Raw genomic sequence first — 20,334 nt, forward strand, 5'->3', positions numbered from 1 at the left:
CTAGTATTATTTAACACACTAAATACATGTTAGTAGTATATAAAATCTATTGTCGTTTTTCAAAATGTATCACTTTGAGAGAAGCAGAGTATATAAATTTTAAAGTTTGCGAGTATACTCCACCATCTGAATTCTGAAGTGACTGAACCAATATTTTATGATTTTTTTTTGCTAAAAGAATATCTAATTAAACGAATTTATTTCCTTTTGTCTAGACTCAGAAATTAAGGAGACTCGAATCACTTCTTTGGATTCACGCATCCATATATAAAAATCTAATTCACATTGTAAATTAATAAATTTTGACTATGCAGTATTAAACTTCACCTTATTAATAATTAAAAGTAATTATAGAATAATCAAAAGTATAAATATTAACATTTTGAGTTTACATCTCCACATGCATTTATATGTTTTGTTACCTATAAAAGCGTATCTCATTTAGGAAATCAATCCCTAGCAAGATGTCACAATTTTATTTATCGACTCTTATTGGAACATTTTTCGTAGTCTGTAATCTAGAATCTAGATCATATAAACATAGAGATACCTAAAGTTTACGGTTCGGAGCCGCAAAAAACCGTCAGTTCAGAACTAAAATCGGAATCGGCAGTTTTCGAACCAAACTGTAACCGCGAGATACACTCAAAGTTCGATTCCGGTTCGAGATTTTCCGGAACTGAAACCGGCGGTTCCGTAAACTTGGGCATGTCTTTATATACATAGATTGAGGCTACGTATCATGAAATTGGCCTTGCAGAATTGGAATTTGAGCCTTCAATTCAAAATCCAATGTTTGGTACCGTAAAATATTTGAATTTGATATTAAATTACAATTTCAATTATTTTCAATTCCACAATTTGAATTCCAAATAGTTATAAAATTGGACACATTTACACACTGCACGAGTGCACATAGGCACACTCAGGGGCGAATCTACTTAATGTATGTAAGGGGCAATTGCCCCACCTCAATTTATTTTTATGTATACTAATTTCTTATTTAATTTCTAGTTTTTTTTTAATTTCTAATTTTTTTTAATTTCCTTTATAAATGCCCCACCTCAAATTTTTAAAAAAAATCATATATTTATTTTTGCCCCTGTTGAACTAAATTTCTAGCTCCGCCCATGCGCACACTATATATACACTACACGCACGCATGCATGCACACACATACTTCATATTAATAATAGTAATTCCAATTCCGACTACCGATCCGACAATAAATAAATTCTATGTCAACTTCAATGGATTGTTGCAGTATGAACGTGTATTTGTATAATTGATTCCACATGCTATTATTTTATAGATTCGGTAGATATCGCATGTATTATAAATTACGCAAGTACTATAATTTACCTTTTAGTATATCACCTCAATTACTCAAAGCCCAAATCTTCCGATCTCCTAATTGAAAGCATTCAACACTTTATATTTTATGCTCTAAAAATTACAGTTTATATTCCGCAAATTACATTTATCAAAAACTAAATGAAATAATTACATCTAACGAAGACGCCGATCATCTATACAAATACGACGTCGCTTACCCACCCTGTTCGGTTCGGAAGCACCCGAGCCGATGAGGTGAGGGAAGTTGACCCGAGCCCGAGACCCATGCAGCTTGAACGCGGCTCTGTCGTAAGCCAAGCCGGCCTCCTCCGGCGTCTCGTACGTCCCTAGCCACAACCTCGACCCCTTCTTCTCCGGATTCCTTATCTCCGCCGCGAACTTCCCCCACGGCCGCCGCCTCACGCCTCTGTACCGCTTCCAATCCGCCGCCGCCGACGCACCGTCGTCGTCGCCGCCGCACATCAGCTCCTTGATCATCTGCGATGAAACCCCGTCGTCGTCGTCGGAGAGCGCTGCTGCGTCGCGGATCGGGAAATCGGCGTCGCTGAGGAGATAGTCCTGTACGGATTGGAGCCAAGCTGAAACGAATTCGGATGCAATTTCAGCTTCCATTGTTTCTGTGTTCATCATGGAAATGTTGAAGATTGAGATTTGGGGAAAATTTTAATCTTTGTGATTTTGGCTCCAAATTTTGGTGAATGCAATTGCAGTGTTTGATGTGTGATTTATATAGAGTGAATTACAGTGTTTATTTAACTACTATTGGAAATGAGACTTATTGAGTTCTACGAAATTGCATGTATGTATTAGGCTTATTTATTTTATTTTAAATTTAGCCACGTTTTTATTTTTATGTTTTTTATTCAAAGGAATTGTAGGGAGTGACATATTTTACTTTTGTTTATTAACGATAATGAAGTTGTCTGATCCAAAACGACAGGTCGCTAACAGGTGGAAAGTAGGATTATTATTCTAGATGGGGCATGCGTTGATAATTGATCATGTATTAATGATTCTAATCCAGATAAATAAAATACTAATCCAGATTTTTGGTAAAATAAAAAAATACTAATCCAGATAAATAAAGATCCCCATGTCACTTTTGAATTTGTCGTCCAGTTCTCAATTTAAATCTCTCACATAATATGATAGGTGTAAATAACAAAGAAAGTTAAAATTGAGTCTTTTTTTGTTGGTAAAGAAAATCGAGTCTTTAAATATTGCTTTAAGGTTTGAATTTTTAAAAAATAAATTTGATCAATTTTGCCAATGAGGTGAATACGTGAATATTAAATTGCAAATGCTTCTTTATTTTGATAATTATGGTGACAGTGGTGGTTGGCTTTCTAAAAAAGCATCCATTATACGACTACGTCATTGTCCATATTGATATTCAAAAATATATAGTAGTAGTACTACGTAGGGCCTCAATAAAAAAGATTATACTATTAAACTATAATATGGCTAATAGTATTAAATAGTTGGATCAACAACGTGACTTAAAAAGAATTAACTAAAGGGGGCTTTCTGCAAATAGTTCCACGAATTAAGGATTAATTACCTTCCAGGAAGTATGGTTAATCAATTAAAATCCACCCTCGACATTTAATCACCTTCCACGAATGTACCGTACCTCCGGCGACCGGCCCAAAAAACTGGTGATCCGTCAGGCTACGACTATTTCGTCTTTATATATATGAATTATATGAGTGTCACTATTCAAAATTTGTGTTAAGAATGCCTATTCACTCACTTATTCAAAACAAAGATTCATCTTCAGATGTGTGCAAGGGAATTTAAAATTTGATTTGGGCTAACAAAGCTAAACTAAAAACAAGAGGAAGATAATAGAAAATGAAGCCGGTTTTTCGTTTTGTGTATTTCTCCTCCAAGATCTACTTGCTCTAGTGGCAGAGTGTTTAATTCATATGGCCAAACGTTGATGCATACTCCTATAATTTTGTCAGTAGTGATTGACGGTAAGTACGATTATAGTTTGTACTTGATAATTATCCCTAATCATTTGTTAATCTGCAGATGCTTCCTGTACGGCCTTGTCCTTGTCCGTACATTCTTATATTGGAGTATTCAATCAAGAAACCACACCATACATATTAATACTCCTATATTTAATTTTAATTTTATTATCAATGACATAAAAGTAAGTAAAAACAATATCCCTACTTTCTTTTCTTATTTTATTCCTCTTCATTTAATTTATTAAATATTATTTTCTTAAATTCTGTGATCAAAATGTGTTCATTCAAGGATATTCAACTCGTGAAAATCTTGCATGTTAATGATAAAATCGGAGTAATTTACTTTCTTTTTCCAAATAAAATAAAATAAACGAAAAAAGGGCAGTCGCTTAATCCCATGTTATTCAGAATCATACTATATTATAGTTTCTTGAAGCTTAAAACTTGTTGCAAATGAATGTCTTTGATGGCAGGCCGGCTGTTCCAACAAAACTTGGCTCCACATGGCAAATCCACAGTTTTTTTTTTCATTTTTCTTGTTTCATTGGTTGGTTTGTCTACAACTGCATATACTTATTCCTTCACCTCCAATATATATACATACATATTGATATTGCTTGGAACACTCTGTCCATCGCTAACATCTCCAACATCCAATGAATTGTTGACAACTTTGAGGTGCCACATTTCTTCTTTGATGCATTTGGAACCATTTTCCCTTTATAGATCTATGAATGTGATGTGAAATTGTGAATGCAGATATTTTTACAGCACATCATCTTGGTGGTTGGTGATAATGGACAAGTCCATAGCACTCGGTCCGGTCATTCGGGAAGAAGTTAATCTGGTAATTTCTTGTAATATTCTTGAAAATGAGGTTTTTGGCATATGAACTTGAATGATTAATTAATGCAGGAGACTATACCCGTCGAAGAGGTTTTCAAATTCCTCGAATGCACGCCACAAGGTTTGGACACGGGCCAAGTTAAGGAAAGATTGGGTATATTTGGATACAACAAACTCCAAGAGAAAAATGTTCGCAACACCTCTTCACACTGCCATGCTTGTTTCTCATCTAATTAGTATTACTTCTAATCCCTTCTCATGTTTATAGGAAAGCAAGATTCTCAAGTCTGGGGTTTATGTGGAATCCTTTATCTTGGGTGATGGAAGCAGCAGCTACAATGGCCATTGCTCTTGCACATGGAGGGGTACTATTGTTTGTTTCCTCTTTCAACATTTCATTTCTCGATTTTCATAAAGCATTTTTCACTTGAGTCAATATGTTCCTGCAGAATAAGCCATCTGATTACCCTGACTTCATTGGCATCATTGTGTTGCTCATCATCAACTTGACCATCAGTTTCATCGAGGAGAACAATGCTGGGAACGCTGCTGCTGCCCTCATGGCTAGATTGGCTCCAAAATCCAAGGTTTGTTGGTGATGACAAAGTTATCACTGCCATCATCTTGATTTTGTGCATCCAATCTGATTAATCATGTCCAGGTTCTACGAGATGGAAAGTGGAGCGAAGAAGAAGCGGCCATTCTGGTCCCTGGTGACATAATCAGCATCAAACTCGGAGACATCATTCCGGCTGATGCACGCCTTTTGGAAGGAGATCCTCTGAAAATAGACCAGGTGCTTTCAAAATCTCATCATTTCTTGCTGTCCTGTTTGCTAAAGGAAATCCTAGCTCTTATCGACTGTTTTTGAACCGTGCAGTCTGCTCTAGACCAGGAGATGGCCGGGATGGACGTCCTCTGCAGTGACAAAACAGGAACCTTGACTCTGAACAAGCTCACTGTGGACAAGAACATGATTGAGGTACTTGTCATGAAAAGAAATGCACAAAATAACTCTCTGTTGCCTTCCGTTTAACTTCTTAGCCACGTCGTGTACTGGCAGCTGTTTGCCAACGGAGTTGACAGGGACGCGGTGGTACTGATGGCTGCAAGAGCATCTAGGCTGGAGAATCAAGATGCAATCGACACTGCAATCGTCTCAATGCTGGGAGATTCAAAGGAGGTATGACCTTTTCATACTTGTTGATGACGGATAGATAGATAGATTCATGCTAAACTCACTCGGTTTCGTTTGAAGGCACGAGCTGGGATAACGGAGGTGCATTTCCTGCCATTCAATCCAACAGACAAGAGAACTGCTCTTACATACACAGATAAAGCAGGGAAAATGCACAGGGTTAGCAAAGGTGCACCGGAGCAGGTACGTCTCACTCTCGTCAACTGCTATACCTTTCGGATACACGAGATGCTGACATTCTTGACACGAATCTCTATAGATTCTCAACCTAGCACACAATAGATCAGAGATTGAACGAAGGGTGCATGCCATAATCGACAAGTTTGCAGAGCGTGGACTCCGCTCCCTTGGAGTTGCTCGACAGGAAGTGCCTGCTGGCACCAAAGACAGCCCCGGTGGCCCTTGGGAGTTCGTTGGCCTTCTCCCGCTCTTTGATCCTCCTCATCACGACAGTGCTGAGACGATTAGGAGAGCTCTCGATCTAGGTGTCAGTGTCAAGATGATAACAGGTGATCAATTGGCTATTGCTAAGGAGACTGGCAGAAGGCTTGGGATGGGCACAAATATGTATCCTTCGTCATCTCTGCTCGGTGGTTCCAAGGATGAGGCGAATGCTTCTCTACACGTGGACGAGCTCATTGAGAAGGCCGATGGCTTTGCTGGCGTCTTCCCAGGTATGCATCCTTGTCGCAATCAATGGGCTCCGACTTTTTATCAGCTCTAATTCCAAATCATTGTCACCTGCAGAGCAAAAATACGAGATTGTGAAGAAGTTGCAAGCTAGGAAACACATCTGTGGGATGACTGGTGACGGCGTGAATGATGCCCCCGCCCTCAAAGTAGCTGACATAGGGATTGCTGTGGCCGACTCGACAGATGCAGCACGTAGTGCTTCTGATATAGTTCTGACTGAGCGTGATCATCAGCGCTGTGCTGACGAACCGCGCCATTTTCCAGAGAATGAAAAACTACACGGTGAAGAAAGCACCTTTACGACAATCATAATTCTTCCTTTTAGTTATTATCAAGAGAAATTTGGCAGTGACTTAGTAAGAGATTAATAGTTTCCTTCTCTTTTCCTAGATTTACGCGGTCTCCATCACTATACGTATAGTGGTAAGCTTCAGTTTATCTCAACCATAGGATCTCTATCATACTACTAAGCATGTAAATTGTGCCTTATCTTTCTGAAATGGTACTTGCAGCTCGGATTTATGCTGCTCACTGTGTTCTGGGAATTCGACTTCCCTCCATTCATGGTGCTCGTCATTGCCATCCTCAACGATGGTAAGTCATTTATGATTTAGGAGGCATAGACAGCTCCTTTTTTTGCCTCTTTTTGTCTGAGAGAAAGATCGATGTTCAGGTACTATTATGACAATATCGAAAGACAGAGTGAAACCTTCTCCATTTCCGGACAGTTGGAAGCTACGTGAGATATTCGCAACTGGGGTAGTCCTTGGAGGTTACTTGGCTCTAATGACTGTAATATTTTTCTGGGCTGCATACGAAACGGATTTCTTCCTGGTAAAGCCATCTCTCCATATACCATTCTCAAACAGCCTCTCTAATCATTGATGCCTATTTCTAAAGAACTTTGCTCTTTCTTCCTACATTTTCTATGTATGTATGTAGAATCATTTCAACGTACGAAGCTTCAACATCCACCACCACAACATTTCGGATCACTCACAAGCGGATCCACTCAATGAGATGATGTCATCTGCAGTTTATCTTCAAGTCAGCACGATCAGCCAGGCCTTGATCTTTGTGACCAGCTCGAGGGGATTTTCTTTCTTCGAACACCCTGGTCTCCTTCTTGTCACTGCTTTTCTCATTGCACAGCTGGTAATAAGTCAGAATTCAGTTCCCGTCTAATCTGCTTCATCTCTTTACAAGTTCCCAAACCAAGAAAATCACCATTTTTTAAGTTCTGGTTGTATCTTGTTTGGCAGACTGCAACTGTAATAGCTGCCACTGCAACAATAAAGTTTGCTGGGATCAGAAGCATAGGGTGGGGGTGGACGGGGGTGATCTGGCTGTTTAATAAGGTGACGTACATGCTTCTTGATCCCATCAAATTCGCAGTTAGATATGCTCTGAGTGGAAGAGCCTGGGGCCTTGTGTTGGAGAAAAGGGTAAGTTGTTGTCATAATAGATGAATTTTGAGTAGAAACGTGAGCTGAATGAAGTGCTCGATCCACAGACTGCGTTCTCCATGAAGAAGGATTTTGGAAGGGAGGCGTGTGAGGCTGCATGGGCGGCTGAGCAACGGACACTACACGGGCTTCAGCCAACTTCACTGTTTGAAAAGAGCAGCTTTGCAGAACTTAATCTCATGGCAGAAGAAGCTAAACGTCGTGCAGAGATCGCAAGGTTAGCTTTTAAGTTCGGTTAATTGGTAATTTGGTTTGAATCGTTATCTGTTTCGGGTCTAAGAATGTTTGTATGGTGTTAATTTTGCAGATTGGTAGAGATTCATACCCTCAAAGGAAAGGTCGCGTCTTTTGCCAAGCTAAAAGGATTGGACATTGATGCCATGAATCAACACTACACTGTTTAAACATTTCTCCATCTCTCTTTGTTTCTTTTTTCTATGTATCACACGATTATGTAGCTGCTGAAATTACAATCAAAGAACATATTTACCTTTTTGATGAGATGAAGTTTCAATAGTTGAAGAAGACAACATTATTGTTTCAAGAATTGTTGACAATCAAATGAAGAAGGTTGCTTTATTGTATGAGTGCATCGACAAACTCGAATCAAGCAAGAATGTGGAATATATACTTGAAAAATATTAGTTATTACTATAATAAGAGTAAAAGAGGATCATCTGCATCTGCAAAGCTTCAAGTGCAGCTTTTGTTAGAACAAGACCAAACTAGAGAGGCAAAGCCAGGAATCTCTAGTTTTCAGAATCATTTCTGGATTCCTTGCTTCTACTTATCTCCTCTACTACTAACAAGCAATTCCAAATCCCTCTCTCTCTCGCTCTCTCTCTCTCTATATATATACATATACATATATAGGGTTGAGATAGCCTAATTGAGTCTAGTGAATATGGGATTGGCCATGAGTTTGATGGGGAAAGGTTTGCCTACAGCACAAATGGTAAATATGGTGATGGGAACACTTGAAAGACAATTCATAGATAAAGAGATCAAAACTTTTGAGGACTTTCACATTGCAATGCTTAATATCTTCAGGTAATATTTTTCACCTTCTGTTAAGGATTTCCCTCTCTTGATCTTAATAGCCTGGTTTTATGTTTCCAGCACTTTCAACTCTGCATTGCCTGGTAAACACTATGATGTTCCTTCTCCAGAGGAAGTCCAGGTCTCTCTCTCTCTCTCTCTCTCTCTCTCTCTCTCTCTCTCTCTCTAGTCCTAGTTGGTTGGTTGGGTGGGTGCTAACTCAAACAGGTCAACACAGGAATGTTATGGTGAATGGAAGGTCGCCCCAAACGAGGCAGCGAAGAAGGAAGTATTGGTGAAATTTATGAAGGAGAAGGTGAATCTAAGCAGGCTGGACGAGTCCAGCCTTATCACAGGAATAGTAACACCACCAGCAGCTATGGCAGCCAAGAGAGCAGGCGAGAGTGTACCTCAGCTAAAGCTCATCAAGTCCATCCCCGACGTCATTTTTGTGCCCTCAGCCACTGTGTTGGCCCTCATCTCCGTCAAGCTGTCCAGAAAGATGTTCCGTGACAACGCCACTGCATAAAATTCCACAACCATAATTTCCTACATACTGTAATATATGATGAACACCTGAACTTGTATTTCGATGAACCAAACACACAAGTAATATGCAATTTCCATGTTTTCTACTGCCATCAACATCTCATGAATACAAATCTAAGGAAAAGAATAAACACAGAATCTACAGTTGAAGGGGTAATGTAATCAACACTTTTCTCCAAAAAAAATTTGTGGTCCTATTTGCACGATGAGTTCATTAATGGCAATAGGAACCTTTCCCAGCTGTAATATTCATCTTCTTACCTCCTCCTCAACAATACACGAGTGGGCCAAACCTAAGGATGCTAACCCGTGGATCTTCTGCCCCGACGATAGGTGGCAGCTCTTTTCCTCCCCCTCTTTCTCTTGCTTCTAGCGCCGGTAAGTTTTGCAATAGAACGGACTTTTGCTGGCGGCTGATCATCTGCAGTGCCAGGTTCTGCTATAATGGGAGGTGTGGTGTTATTAGTCTCATCCTTAAGCACCATTGGCATTTCCTGAATCTTCACTTCCTCAAAACTGTCCATCTCTTCCTTAACCCTCTGATTATCTATAAGTACTTCACCTTCCATCTGAATGCATATTTCACACCATTAACAACTGCAGACGAGATGAATGCAAAGAATAGAGAGGAGAGACGTGACATAGAAAATGAAGCTATGTACTGTACTCACAGGTTTGTATGCTTTGAAGCAAGAAGGATCGACGTTTCCACTAGTCACAGGAACATCTACATAACTTGATGCTCCAGTTTGAGAAACTACTGCAGCGGTACTCTGAGATGCTATATGCATTTCTTCTACTCCATTTTCACTATCTGGAGGCGGCAAGTCCAATTTCTCGGCAAAAGAAATTCTTTCAGCATTTTCGGTTGTTATCCTATCAAATTTGCTCCTCAGCTTGCCCACCTCAGAGTGTAGAAAGTCAATCTTCAAAAGTATTTGTCCGATGGAATTATCATCATCTCCAAGATCAAGGGGTAGTAGTTCATCATCATCATCCAACATCGGGAGATTAGTTGTGCTTTTCCGGCTAGCTTTTCCAGCCAGAAGGGGGAAAGAAAAGAAAAGAAAACCTCTATCAATCTCAAGTCAGAATATGAATGATACTATCCAATCATAACCTAAGAATGGGTAGGCAAAGTCACGTTATCCATTCATAACCTATGAAAAGAAAAAACAAAAAATAACTCGTAAGGCTGGAAGCCTGGAATAAGATTTACTACTAAACAATATCAAAGTCCAATAGGTAATGAGAGCGGGAACAACAGATAGATTCACCAACAAATATAAAGGAATCATCGGGAGAGAGACCTACAACAGCATAAGCAATTAAGCGAGCAGCGCGCGCATAGTGATGATGCAAATATAATGCAAAAACTGAATATATAGCAAAAATATCATTTCTAACCTGGATTCTTCAACTCATTGTTCATGAAGGCACCCTCGGTTAAGTACTTCTTATTTTCTGCAAAAATATCAAGTTCTCAACTGGCAAGAAGCAACAAACGAAATAGTTTGATAGCAATGGATAAATATTTCTACCATAACATGAGAAGAGGTTATGTTGGGACATATATGCTGCTACATCTGTTGTTGCTTCAGTCCTCCTCCTTTTCTTTCTCCTAAGGACATCTAATTTAGCATTTTCCCGTGAAAATGGAAGGGATTTGGTGCCATCTACCATTGTGGAGCTATCCAGTTCAGACTGTCTTTTCAAATCGTATACTTCTAGTTCTCTGTCATATAGGTGTGCCCGTGACTGCAGCTTCTTAATTTGCAATTCAACCCATTTGCAACGCCACATAAGAGGATGAATAAAAGACCTCCAATGAGTTGTCAGTTTTTTCCGCCTAAATAACAGAAGCGGCATAAGATGATAAGCATGAACAACCACATTATAAGAGTTGGTACAATGTAAAGTTTGAAGACTTGAATATGATGTTTCCTAATTTTCATTTTACTATACTTCAATCAAGGGTAACAATGACTCGACCAGTCGACCACCACAAGCCCCCCATCCAACCACTTTTTCGAGTCCACAGCTAATAATTAATGGCATTATAATACATTAAATATCTCAATGAAACATAGGACAGTACTTTTAAGGGTGGATGCTCCAATCTTCATCAAGGGACAAAATATGAGGACATCGAGAAAAACTGAGTGCACTGAAAAGAATAAGTACCTCAGTCTAAACCTTTCACCGAATCCATCAGAATCCAGCGCTGATGCACCAGCATCACCACGAAAATCTGACGAAGCTTCAGAATCACCAAAGGCATCATCACTTTCTACACCAGAATTGCAGTCCTCAAAAGAACTTGAGGTCTCTGTTTTGTCATCGACATCTGCTGCAACAAGCTCATTGCCCAAAGATTTTGTACATTCAGTGATGTTAACCTCTGCATCACTATCCGTTTGATCTTCATTAATCTTCACGGCCAAGTTTGGCTCCATTTTATGGTCATACTTCTTTGTGTACTTCATAAGCTCATCTTCCATTTCTTTAGCCAACATCCCATCTGACTTATAGGCTGAGGCCTCCATTTTAGCTTTCTAGTCTCTCTTGAGCGTCTCTCGCATGGCATCAACAACTAGAAGTCATAATGAGTGGGGGGATTGAAAAAGCACGCATATGGCATCTGAAGGAAAATGAAAACAATATTCAATGACGAATTAGGTTGAACAGGACCTGCAGCCAAACTAATGGAAATAACGAGTAGCAGAAATATACAATGCAGCGAAGTTCCACTGTTCAAGATGATGCTATACATCTACTAGTAAACCAACTGATATCAGAAAATTGATCAAACCAAGCAGTGAAACTACTTTTAGCAATAAAGCTTGATATGTTACTCATACTTCCAAAAGCTAAACAAGGACTTATAAATGATTCCTAGACATCAGATGACCACAATATAACAAACAATATAGTCTTCATCTTTAGAACATACAAAAATATTTTGATATACCAATATGCATCAAGAGTAACATAAAGTCCAGCTGAAGAAATCCAAGAATGACATCTCAGAGAAACTCTTCAAGAAATTAATGATTACCTTCGGAAAAAAAGTATCCAGATGAAAAAAGGAAATCTAACAAGTCTAACCACAGGATATCCACCTTAAACATGTTTTAGTATGCAGACTGGCAGACAACCCTCATATACCGACAAACCAAGTTCAGATCTACAAATGATAAGGTATGATCTACAAACTCACTCAACTATCACAAGAGGTGTTACCTTTTTTTCCTGATAAAAAATGAACATGTTCCAATCAAGACATGGACAACATTCAAAGCTCATTCCAACAGTAACCCCAAAGAACAGAAGTTTCGTCGGAAAATTCAACCAATATAAATCAAATTGTTCAACCAGGCTCAGTTACTAAGAGGACGTAATATTTGTAACGTTATATGCCTTGTCCAATATAATTGGTTTATAGTAATTTATTAATGGTAATAAATCATATAATTATTCTGATTACCTGAAAAAAATCTCCAGCTCACAAACCTACCGCCTCTAATACAACTAGGATAGCAACATACAAAAGGATATTATCATCAGTAATAAATTCGAGCATTTATAAGCAGTAACTAGAATTTGTCGCATTTGCACAGGACATCTTCTAATCCACATACCAAAAACATAAGAGGATGCGACAAAGTCTGTTGGGCCGCATTTCACTTATTTTGGTCCTAACAGATAATAGGGAAATGAAACTAAGTTTTTTCATATCACTTGGGTTAATCGAGCGATCAGATCCGGATGAACAAAGCTAACGCAAATTACATTAAATTTTGAAAAGGAAGATTGGTTAAGTTATTACGAAATTATATGGTATAAATACTAAAATTCGTTAGTTAGATTATCACTATAAAAGTATCAAAATTTTACGTTAAAATTACCGGCCAACGGTTATAAATTCACCTATGAGTCTGCACACCTAAACCTATTGTGTTATGGCAAAAAGGATGCAATGACATCCATACGTGACCTCTTACTTTGCCACTTAATTAACTTATATGATCTGATAATTGAGTATTTAGCATGGACAATTATGTTGCTTAACTAGACATCTTTCTTATAGTTTGTGCCAAATGTTGGTGCTCCATTAATTAGTTGCTCCCGTTGATTAAATTATTAGCTTGCATAAAAAAAATCATGTACATATGTGTGTTTGGGTGTGTATTTTGACTCATATTCTGTATAGTTGGATTGGATTAGTGAAACATTGTAATTACTCCATACGATGAAAAATATTAGTACATTAAATTTAAAAAAAATATGTTTGTTTGTAGGAATGTTTTCTGAGTCGTGCTGAAGCTGGATACACGAAACTTTGTCATTGAATATTGCAGATGCTAACATCTGCTTTGTGAAAACTGAGCTCTATTTCCCTATAATCTGTAAGGACTAAAAAAATCATTTATCACTTGGCTATTCGTGAGCTATGCTTATAGAATTACGCTTGAAAAATCAGAAATACAAAAACATCAGGATCAAACTAATCAGCCATTCAATTTCTAAAACAAAAAATACCCACAAAAAGACACAATAAAGCAGTGAAAAATAAGCCCCCACCAAAAGAAAGAGGAAAAAAAATCAATCTTGAATTTTCGACTAAAAACTCGTACAAATTTCCATATCAATTAATCAGACGAATCACAAATAGAGCGCATCTCATTAGAGTAAACAGCAGGAAACGGAAAGGGTTAACCAAATTGGGTCTCTGACAGCAAGTAAAAGCCCTTGAAAATTACATGAGGCGATCGAGAAACAATACCTTGTCCGAAATCCTAGCGTTGTCATCAACAGTTCATGCTATAACGGTTTGGGTGTTGAAGAAAAATGTGTGAAGGTTTTGGTAGTGATGATTTTTGAGAGCAGAATCTCTGAGCTTTGGTGATGAGCGACGTGATAAATGATTTTGTTTTTTTTTCTGGTGATGTCTGAGTTGTCAAAATAAAATCAACCTATGCCATGTGTTTGATTCTCTTTTCTTTTCTTTTCTTTTCTTTTTTTAATTTCTTGATTTGAATTTACTGCTTATCCTGTGTAAATATATTTATGGCTTGGAAATTGGAAGAATTAAATGATTAATCATGAATTTTAACGTGATTTTCTTTATCTTTTGCTCATATGACAATATGTTAGTAATTTGCTAATAGTTTTTAGTTACGTGGCTATAATATTTCATTGACTTTGTGTAGTACGACCATACTATTTTTTATGCAGTATTAGTTGGTGTTGTGCACATGATTAAAAATACTTATTAACAAAATAGGAGTACTATTAAATGTAAATCTGTTCGTGATTACTTCCTAAATAAACGGCTCTGCCTCTGCAGATTGTTTGCCTCTTCTTTAGGTTGACCAAAAACTTTAATGATATATACTTATCTTTTATAAATTAACTTTAAGAAAATGCCCAAAAAATATTGCGTTCTGCAAACCTTGGTATTTATATTTTATGGTGATGATTAATTATCTAATAAAATTGTAATATATTAGTAATTATTAAAAAAATAACACTTAAATGAAAAAAAGTGGATATTGAATTTCCCTTTTCATAATACAGCAAGAGCACTCTGTGCTCTTTTCAATATCAATAAAGATATCCCCAGATCTCCCACTGTTTCAAGTTTCTACACAGTACTACTTAAAAAATCAAATCTTGAAAAGGGGATTCATCAGATCTTTAATAAACAAGAGAAGGGCTTAAACAATATCCCCAGATCTCCCACGTTTCTTAGTCTTATATCGTGCTCCATATATAAAGGAGAGCCAAGCCAACAACCCCCAAACTGCAACAAACTAACTGAACCGCCCCAGCATTTGTGGAGCTAGAGGCCATTTGATCTCAACAACTTATGGCCTCTAACAAGAATTTATTGGTGTTGTTTACTGTGCTTTCTATAGCTCAACTGTTGTTTCTTCCAAGAAGTGCTCTTTCCATCCCGTTTGTCGTTTTTCATGGTGATTTCTCGACTGTTATGATGGATTTGCTTCTGCTTTTCATATCTGTTGCTTTTTTGCTTTGCTGTGGGTAGTGGTCTCATCAATGAGAGCTACAAATTAACATAGTTTATGATTTCTGCCCCTTTAGTTTAGCTACTTTTGGGAGAGTTGAAGACCGATTTCATGTTTCTCAGTTTCTACTTTTCAGTTGTTTTCAGATTAGGAGTTTGACTTCTGTCTAAAAAGGATAAGGTTGTTGATGGGGCCGTTTTCTTGGAAGCATTTATAGAAAACTCAGTATTAGGATAGTTTGAAGCTCGGTGAAATTCTCAAAATGGGGTTTTTTTTATTACGAAAGAGGGAAACATGCGTCTTGCATACGCGCCTTTGAAAAAATTCTCCCTAGTGTGTCGCGTGTCTCTTAAAGAAGCGTCTGCAAGATGCATGTTTCCCTCTTTTGTAATATAAAAAAAAAGCTCTCCCTAATACGCGATAAGAATTCTAATTACTCCCATTTTGAGAATTTCGCCTTTGAAGCTTAGTGTTATCTTCTTGAGTGTGTTTTTTTGTATGAGGACGTATCTGTCTCTTTCTGAAAATGGCATGTTTTCGGTCCTTGTAATGTGAAACCAAATCATTTACTTTCTACATTTTCAATAGGTGACTTGTTGCTTGCTATAACATTGCAGGAATATCTGATAATTGCCATAACAAAGGGATTTCACAGTTCACCTCTCTTCTGAGCGATTGGTCTGGTGCACAAGGACATTGCATGTATGATGTTCTTGCTGTTTCGATTATATAATCATATGTTACTCACTTCTTCCACGCTTGAAGCATTGTGCATTTTAAGATCTAGCCTTATGTCAACATGTTAACATGACTCCACCAAATTCGAATCTGTTATGATAGCTAGGAGGTTTAGACTTTTCTGACATAAGCTTCCTCCGATTTACTCTCTTTTAAGGAAGAATTAGTAATCAATGTTCGTTGTCACTATTGCCAGAACATAGTTGCTAGTTGAGGACTGAGGAGTTTAGAACAAGTTGTGGAATTATTTGTTTCTTATTTGTAGTGAATAATGACTTGATTCTTGTTCTTTTCTTCTTGCCTTTGTTCTAGTGAAATTGGAAATGGTGCTATGGATTCGTGGACCATGCCCTTCTTTGAACAGGTATTACTATTTCTTCAAGAAATGACCAGATAATCGCCCCACTATATGAATTATGAACAGAAGACACAAAATTAATATATTCTGATTTTGTGTTGTAGACGGCCTTAGCCTGTGAGAAGGTATCTTAACTTTACCCAAGGCTTTACTCTATTGACAAGGGATTCTTTCTCTGAGAGAATGCGCTCAACTTACAGGTGAAGAGCATGAGTGAGCTCAGTGGAGGCTACAACATTGTCGGGCTCTCACAGGTCAACATTGCAAATTCTGAGTTTTATCTTCTTCATCAGTTGCAAAACCTTCTTGTTGTTTAGTGTCATCTTTGAACGGTTTCCATTCTCATGACATCTCAATCTTATGTTTTCAGGGTAATTTGGTCGGGAGAGGTGTCATTGAGCTCTGTGACAGAGGACCACCTGTAAGTGCATCACTGTATAAATGATTTTAAAATTTTATCTACATATATTATAGGATTCATTCCTGCAGTCTACATATTTTTAATCCTTCTTTCGCCCTTTTAGTAGTAATATGTGACTAAATTGTCATACATACTAAAATTATACAAATAAATGAGACCTGATGGCTGGTAAAGAGCATGCAAGTATATGTATCTATTGCTGATGTGTTTGCTTCTATGCTCTATTCTCAACTTCAATACTTGTTTGCAGTTCTGTTGTCAAAGACAACGAAAGTGTTCTTGTGTGAGATCTAACTGTAATCTGCAAGCTGCAATTTTTGTAGAAATTCATCATATTTGTCGCCTTCGCAACAGGTCAGAAATTTTGTATCTCTGGGAGGTCCACATGCTGGAATAGCTGCTATTCCCCTCTGTAAAGTAAGTTTTCCTTTATAGACATCATGCTATTCAATGTCTTGTAAGGTGAGTTTTCATTGGGAAGATCTAGAACAACTACAGATGGTTAGAGATAGGCTAATTCCCGATTTCACATACCAATTGTTTTTTGTGTCCTGAAAATGTATTGTGCTTGATTTTGCAGTCAGCTTGGTTTTGCATTCTAGTGGACTCTTTGATCAAGGCGGCAATTTACAGCAACTATGTCCAGGTTCGGAATTGTCCATGTGTTGTTTTATTCTAATACTAAGCAGATTCTGCTGGCACATTCACACAAAAAAGAGAAACTATGTTCTGCTTTCTGAACCAACTTAGTTCTATGTATATTCCTTCCAAATATAAACTCAGGCAGCCAGTAAACCTTTGATTAATCTCAAACCATGCTACCTCTTCATTTTATTGGATTCAATCAATTACACACACATTTCACCCCTTATGAATGTATAGCTTTACGTGTTTTGCAGGAACATCTTGCGCCTTCTAACTATATCAAAATTCCAACAGTGAGTGATATGATCTTCTTTTGCAACTACAGTTTCGCTGTTACTCTTCTTTTATCTCTATACACCTCCACTCCGCTTTTCTATCTCATTTCCCTCTCATATTGGATGCTTTCTTTCACAATCAGTTAGTGTATAAATTGAACCTGTGCCATTCATAGTTGGATTTATTTGATTGGATCAGACTCACTTCTTTCTCGTGATTAGGATTTAGATGCGTATGGAAACGGATGCAAATTCCTTCCTGTGCTAAACAACGAGTTTCACAAGAACTCCACATACAAGAAGCGGTTTTCTAGCTTAGAGAACTTGGTGCTAATCAAGGTGAATCAGAACATGATGCTTAGATTTTTACTGTAGAATGGCTCAAGACTTTGTTTCTTTACTTTTGTTTCAGTTTGAGAACGACGAGGTTTTAGTGCCGAAAGACACCGCTTGGTTTGGGTATTTCCCTGATGGCTCCTGGGACCCCATTTTGCCTGCACAAGAGGTATTATGCTTTATGTCAAATATTTCATCTTTTACATCGATCCCATATTGATTGTTACACTTATTTAAAATTATGTCCAGACAACCCTCTACACCGAAGATTGGATTGGTTTAAAGACCTTGGATGAAGCTGGGAGAGTGAAGTTTGTGAGCGTGTCGGGGTCCCATCTAGAGGTTTCCGATGGAGAAATGAAGGACTACATAGTCCCATACTTGCTCGAAAGCACCACTGCACAACTAAGACTGTTAAAATCATCCCATCCCTCAGCATGGTCTGCTCATGAGGGAAAGATTCGCAAGCTGTATGCTTCTGATTGAAGAGACATGATTTGTAGACGTATTTCAGATCAGTCTGGAGCCTCTGTACCACATTGATACCCAGATTTTAGTTGTATCTAACATGAACTAGATATTGTATCCATTTCTCTGTCCTAAATAAAAATCTGCTCTGAGTTCAGACTCTCACATTCTTGTCCAGAGTTGTTATTGAAGAATCAAATACAGAATCGACGCGAGATTCACGAACAAATGTGGGACGATATTATTACGAATACAAAGCAAACGAAGGCGATTACAACACACTATCACTTAGCTCGCTACTCAATCGGAGAAAACAACTCGATTGTGGATCACTCACCTAGCTAGCTCAAGAATCACAAAGTGTATTCACTTCTCTATCTAGTTTCTTGAATCACACTAATATATGGAGAAAAACAAGATGTGAAACTGAAAACTGAAAAACTAGTCGTTGTAACTGAACGAGCTGTTCAAATACAACGGTTGGTAGCCGAGCTTAATCGAGCTCGGTGTTGGAGAAGGTTAATCGAGTTCGGTGTTAGCCGAGCTTAATCGAGTTCGGTGTTAGCCGAGCTTAATCGAGTTCGGTGTTAGCCGAGCTTAATCGAGTTCGGCCCTCAATAATGACTTGGGCCGATGGTTGGTCCAGCCACACCAAAACCCAACAAATCTCCACCTTGGCTGCATCCACCATCCGGCCAGCCAAAACTCCACCTTCACCAAAATTCCCTCATCTTCTTGCAGTCAAGTTAACCAAGTCTAAACAATGCTCGAACTTAGCACTTGGTAGGGGTTTAGTCATCATGTCAGCTGCATTTTCAGAGGTGTGGACCTTCTTGACTGCCACCACGCCTTTGCTTATCTCATCTCTTACAAAATGAAGTTTGATGTCGATGTGCTTACTTCTCTCATGGAAAGTCTGGTGCTTGGCCAAGCTAATGGCGCTGTTGCTGTCACACAAGATAGTTACAGCCTCTTGCACCACACCAAAATCCCCCAATATTCCCTTTAGCCATTTAGCTTCTTTAACCGCTTCTGCTAAGGATATATACTCTGCCTCCGTTGTAGAGAGCGCAACCACAGATTGGAGATTAGACTTCCAACTGATTGCTGTACCAAAGAGCTTGAAGATATAGGCAGATTGGGATTTTCTGCTATCAATATTTGCAGCATAGTCTGCATCACAGTAGCCTATGAGCTCATCCTCACCGTCTGCTGTGCAGAACAACAATCCCAAATCTTGTGTGTCCACCAAATACTTCATTATCCACTTCAAAGCTTGCCAATGTGTGCTACCCGGGTCTGCCATGTATCTGCTGGTCAGGCTTATGGCATGTGACAGATCAGGCCGAGTACACAACATCATGTACATAATACTCCCAACAATACTTGCATAAGGCACCTTAGACATCAACTTCCTTTCCTGATCATTAGCTGGTTTCTGACTGACAGAGAGCTTGAAGTGTGGACTTGTTGGAGTTGATACCTTTCTAGAGTCAATCATCTGAAATTTGATTAACATCTTCTTGATGTAGCTATGCTGCATCAACCATAACTTCCTAGCAGCTCTCTCTCTTATGATATCCATGCCAAGAATTCTCTTTGCATTTCCCAAGTCCTTCATTTCAAAAGCTTCCTCCAAATCCTCCTTCACTTGCTTCACATCTGCCTTACTAGGGCCTGCCACAAGCATATCATCCACATAAAGTAACAAGTAAGCAACAGCTTTACCTCCCTTGTACCTTATGTAAACACAGCTATCAAAGGCAGATTTCTTGAAGCCAAGTCTCTCCATCTGTCTGTCAAAAGTCAGGTACCACTGCCGGCTGCTTTGTTTCAGTCCATAGAGGCTTCTCTTCAAACAACAGACCTTATCCTCATCTCCCGGCCTTATGAATCCTTGTGGCTGCTCCATATAGATTGTCTCCTCCAACTCACC

General features: G+C 38.4%; 4 protein-coding genes and 1 pseudogene across 4 annotated transcripts; 3 read left to right on the plus strand and 2 right to left on the minus strand.

Moving 5' to 3' along the window:
• Nucleotides 1-1,400: 1,400 nt before the first annotated feature.
• On the minus strand, nucleotides 1,401-2,265 carry LOC121771932 (ethylene-responsive transcription factor 1-like). Its single transcript, XM_042168835.1, has one exon. The coding sequence runs from the start codon at nucleotides 1,984-1,986 to the stop codon at nucleotides 1,510-1,512; it is 477 nt and encodes a 158-aa protein (XP_042024769.1). The 5' UTR covers nucleotides 1,987-2,265; the 3' UTR covers nucleotides 1,401-1,509.
• Nucleotides 2,266-2,269: 4 nt separating this feature from the next.
• LOC121760000 lies at nucleotides 2,270-8,060 on the plus strand (annotated as a pseudogene).
• Nucleotides 8,061-8,442: 382 nt separating this feature from the next.
• On the plus strand, nucleotides 8,443-9,217 carry LOC121784231. The gene is made up of 3 exons (XM_042182397.1): nucleotides 8,443-8,588; nucleotides 8,658-8,718; nucleotides 8,815-9,217. The coding sequence occupies exons 1-3, from the start codon at nucleotides 8,443-8,445 to the stop codon at nucleotides 9,103-9,105; spliced, it is 498 nt and encodes a 165-aa protein (XP_042038331.1). The 3' UTR covers nucleotides 9,106-9,217.
• Nucleotides 9,187-14,082, minus strand: LOC121784224. The gene is made up of 6 exons (XM_042182389.1): nucleotides 13,912-14,082; nucleotides 11,310-11,766; nucleotides 10,667-10,974; nucleotides 10,533-10,589; nucleotides 9,797-10,158; nucleotides 9,187-9,694 (listed from the first exon to the last, which is right to left on the minus strand). Exons 2-6 carry the CDS (start codon nucleotides 11,669-11,671, stop codon nucleotides 9,428-9,430), a joined length of 1,356 nt encoding a protein of 451 aa, XP_042038323.1. The 5' UTR covers nucleotides 11,672-11,766; nucleotides 13,912-14,082; the 3' UTR covers nucleotides 9,187-9,427.
• Nucleotides 14,083-14,729: 647 nt separating this feature from the next.
• LOC121784240 (palmitoyl-protein thioesterase 1-like) lies at nucleotides 14,730-18,563 on the plus strand. The gene is made up of 12 exons (XM_042182403.1): nucleotides 14,730-15,103; nucleotides 15,775-15,859; nucleotides 16,208-16,259; nucleotides 16,358-16,378; nucleotides 16,454-16,507; nucleotides 16,624-16,674; nucleotides 17,029-17,091; nucleotides 17,255-17,320; nucleotides 17,574-17,612; nucleotides 17,817-17,933; nucleotides 18,007-18,099; nucleotides 18,180-18,563. Exons 1-12 carry the CDS (start codon nucleotides 14,998-15,000, stop codon nucleotides 18,414-18,416), a joined length of 984 nt encoding a protein of 327 aa, XP_042038337.1. The 5' UTR covers nucleotides 14,730-14,997; the 3' UTR covers nucleotides 18,417-18,563.
• The last annotated feature ends 1,771 nt before the right edge of the window (nucleotides 18,564-20,334 follow it).

Source organism: Salvia splendens, chromosome 2, assembly GCF_004379255.2.
Source record: "Salvia splendens isolate huo1 chromosome 2, SspV2, whole genome shotgun sequence".
Taxonomy (NCBI): Eukaryota; Viridiplantae; Streptophyta; class Magnoliopsida; order Lamiales; family Lamiaceae; genus Salvia; species Salvia splendens.

Bases quoted from the DNA above. Each gene is read 5' to 3' on its own strand.
- LOC121784240 (XM_042182403.1), top strand. From the start codon at position 14,998: ATGGCCTCTAACAAGAATTTATTGGTGTTGTTTACTGTGCTTTCTATA. The intron at 16,508-16,623 runs GTCAACATTGCA...TTATGTTTTCAG, and splicing joins ACATTGTCGGGCTCTCACAG to GGTAATTTGGTCGGGAGAGG. The intron at 17,321-17,573 runs GTTCGGAATTGT...CGTGTTTTGCAG, and splicing joins TTTACAGCAACTATGTCCAG to GAACATCTTGCGCCTTCTAA.
- LOC121784224 (XM_042182389.1), bottom strand. From the start codon at position 11,671: ATGGAGGCCTCAGCCTATAAGTCAGATGGGATGTTGGCTAAAGAAATG. The intron at 10,590-10,666 runs GTAGAAATATTT...ATATTTTTGCAG, and splicing joins TAACCTCTTCTCATGTTATG to AAAATAAGAAGTACTTAACC. The intron at 10,159-10,532 runs GTTAGAAATGAT...TGGCTGGAAAAG, and splicing joins CAATGAGTTGAAGAATCCAG to CTAGCCGGAAAAGCACAACT.
- LOC121784231 (XM_042182397.1), top strand. From the start codon at position 8,443: ATGGGATTGGCCATGAGTTTGATGGGGAAAGGTTTGCCTACAGCACAA. The intron at 8,589-8,657 runs GTAATATTTTTC...TTATGTTTCCAG, and splicing joins GCAATGCTTAATATCTTCAG to CACTTTCAACTCTGCATTGC. The intron at 8,719-8,814 runs GTCTCTCTCTCT...AGGTCAACACAG, and splicing joins CTTCTCCAGAGGAAGTCCAG to GAATGTTATGGTGAATGGAA.
- LOC121771932 (XM_042168835.1), bottom strand. From the start codon at position 1,986: ATGATGAACACAGAAACAATGGAAGCTGAAATTGCATCCGAATTCGTT.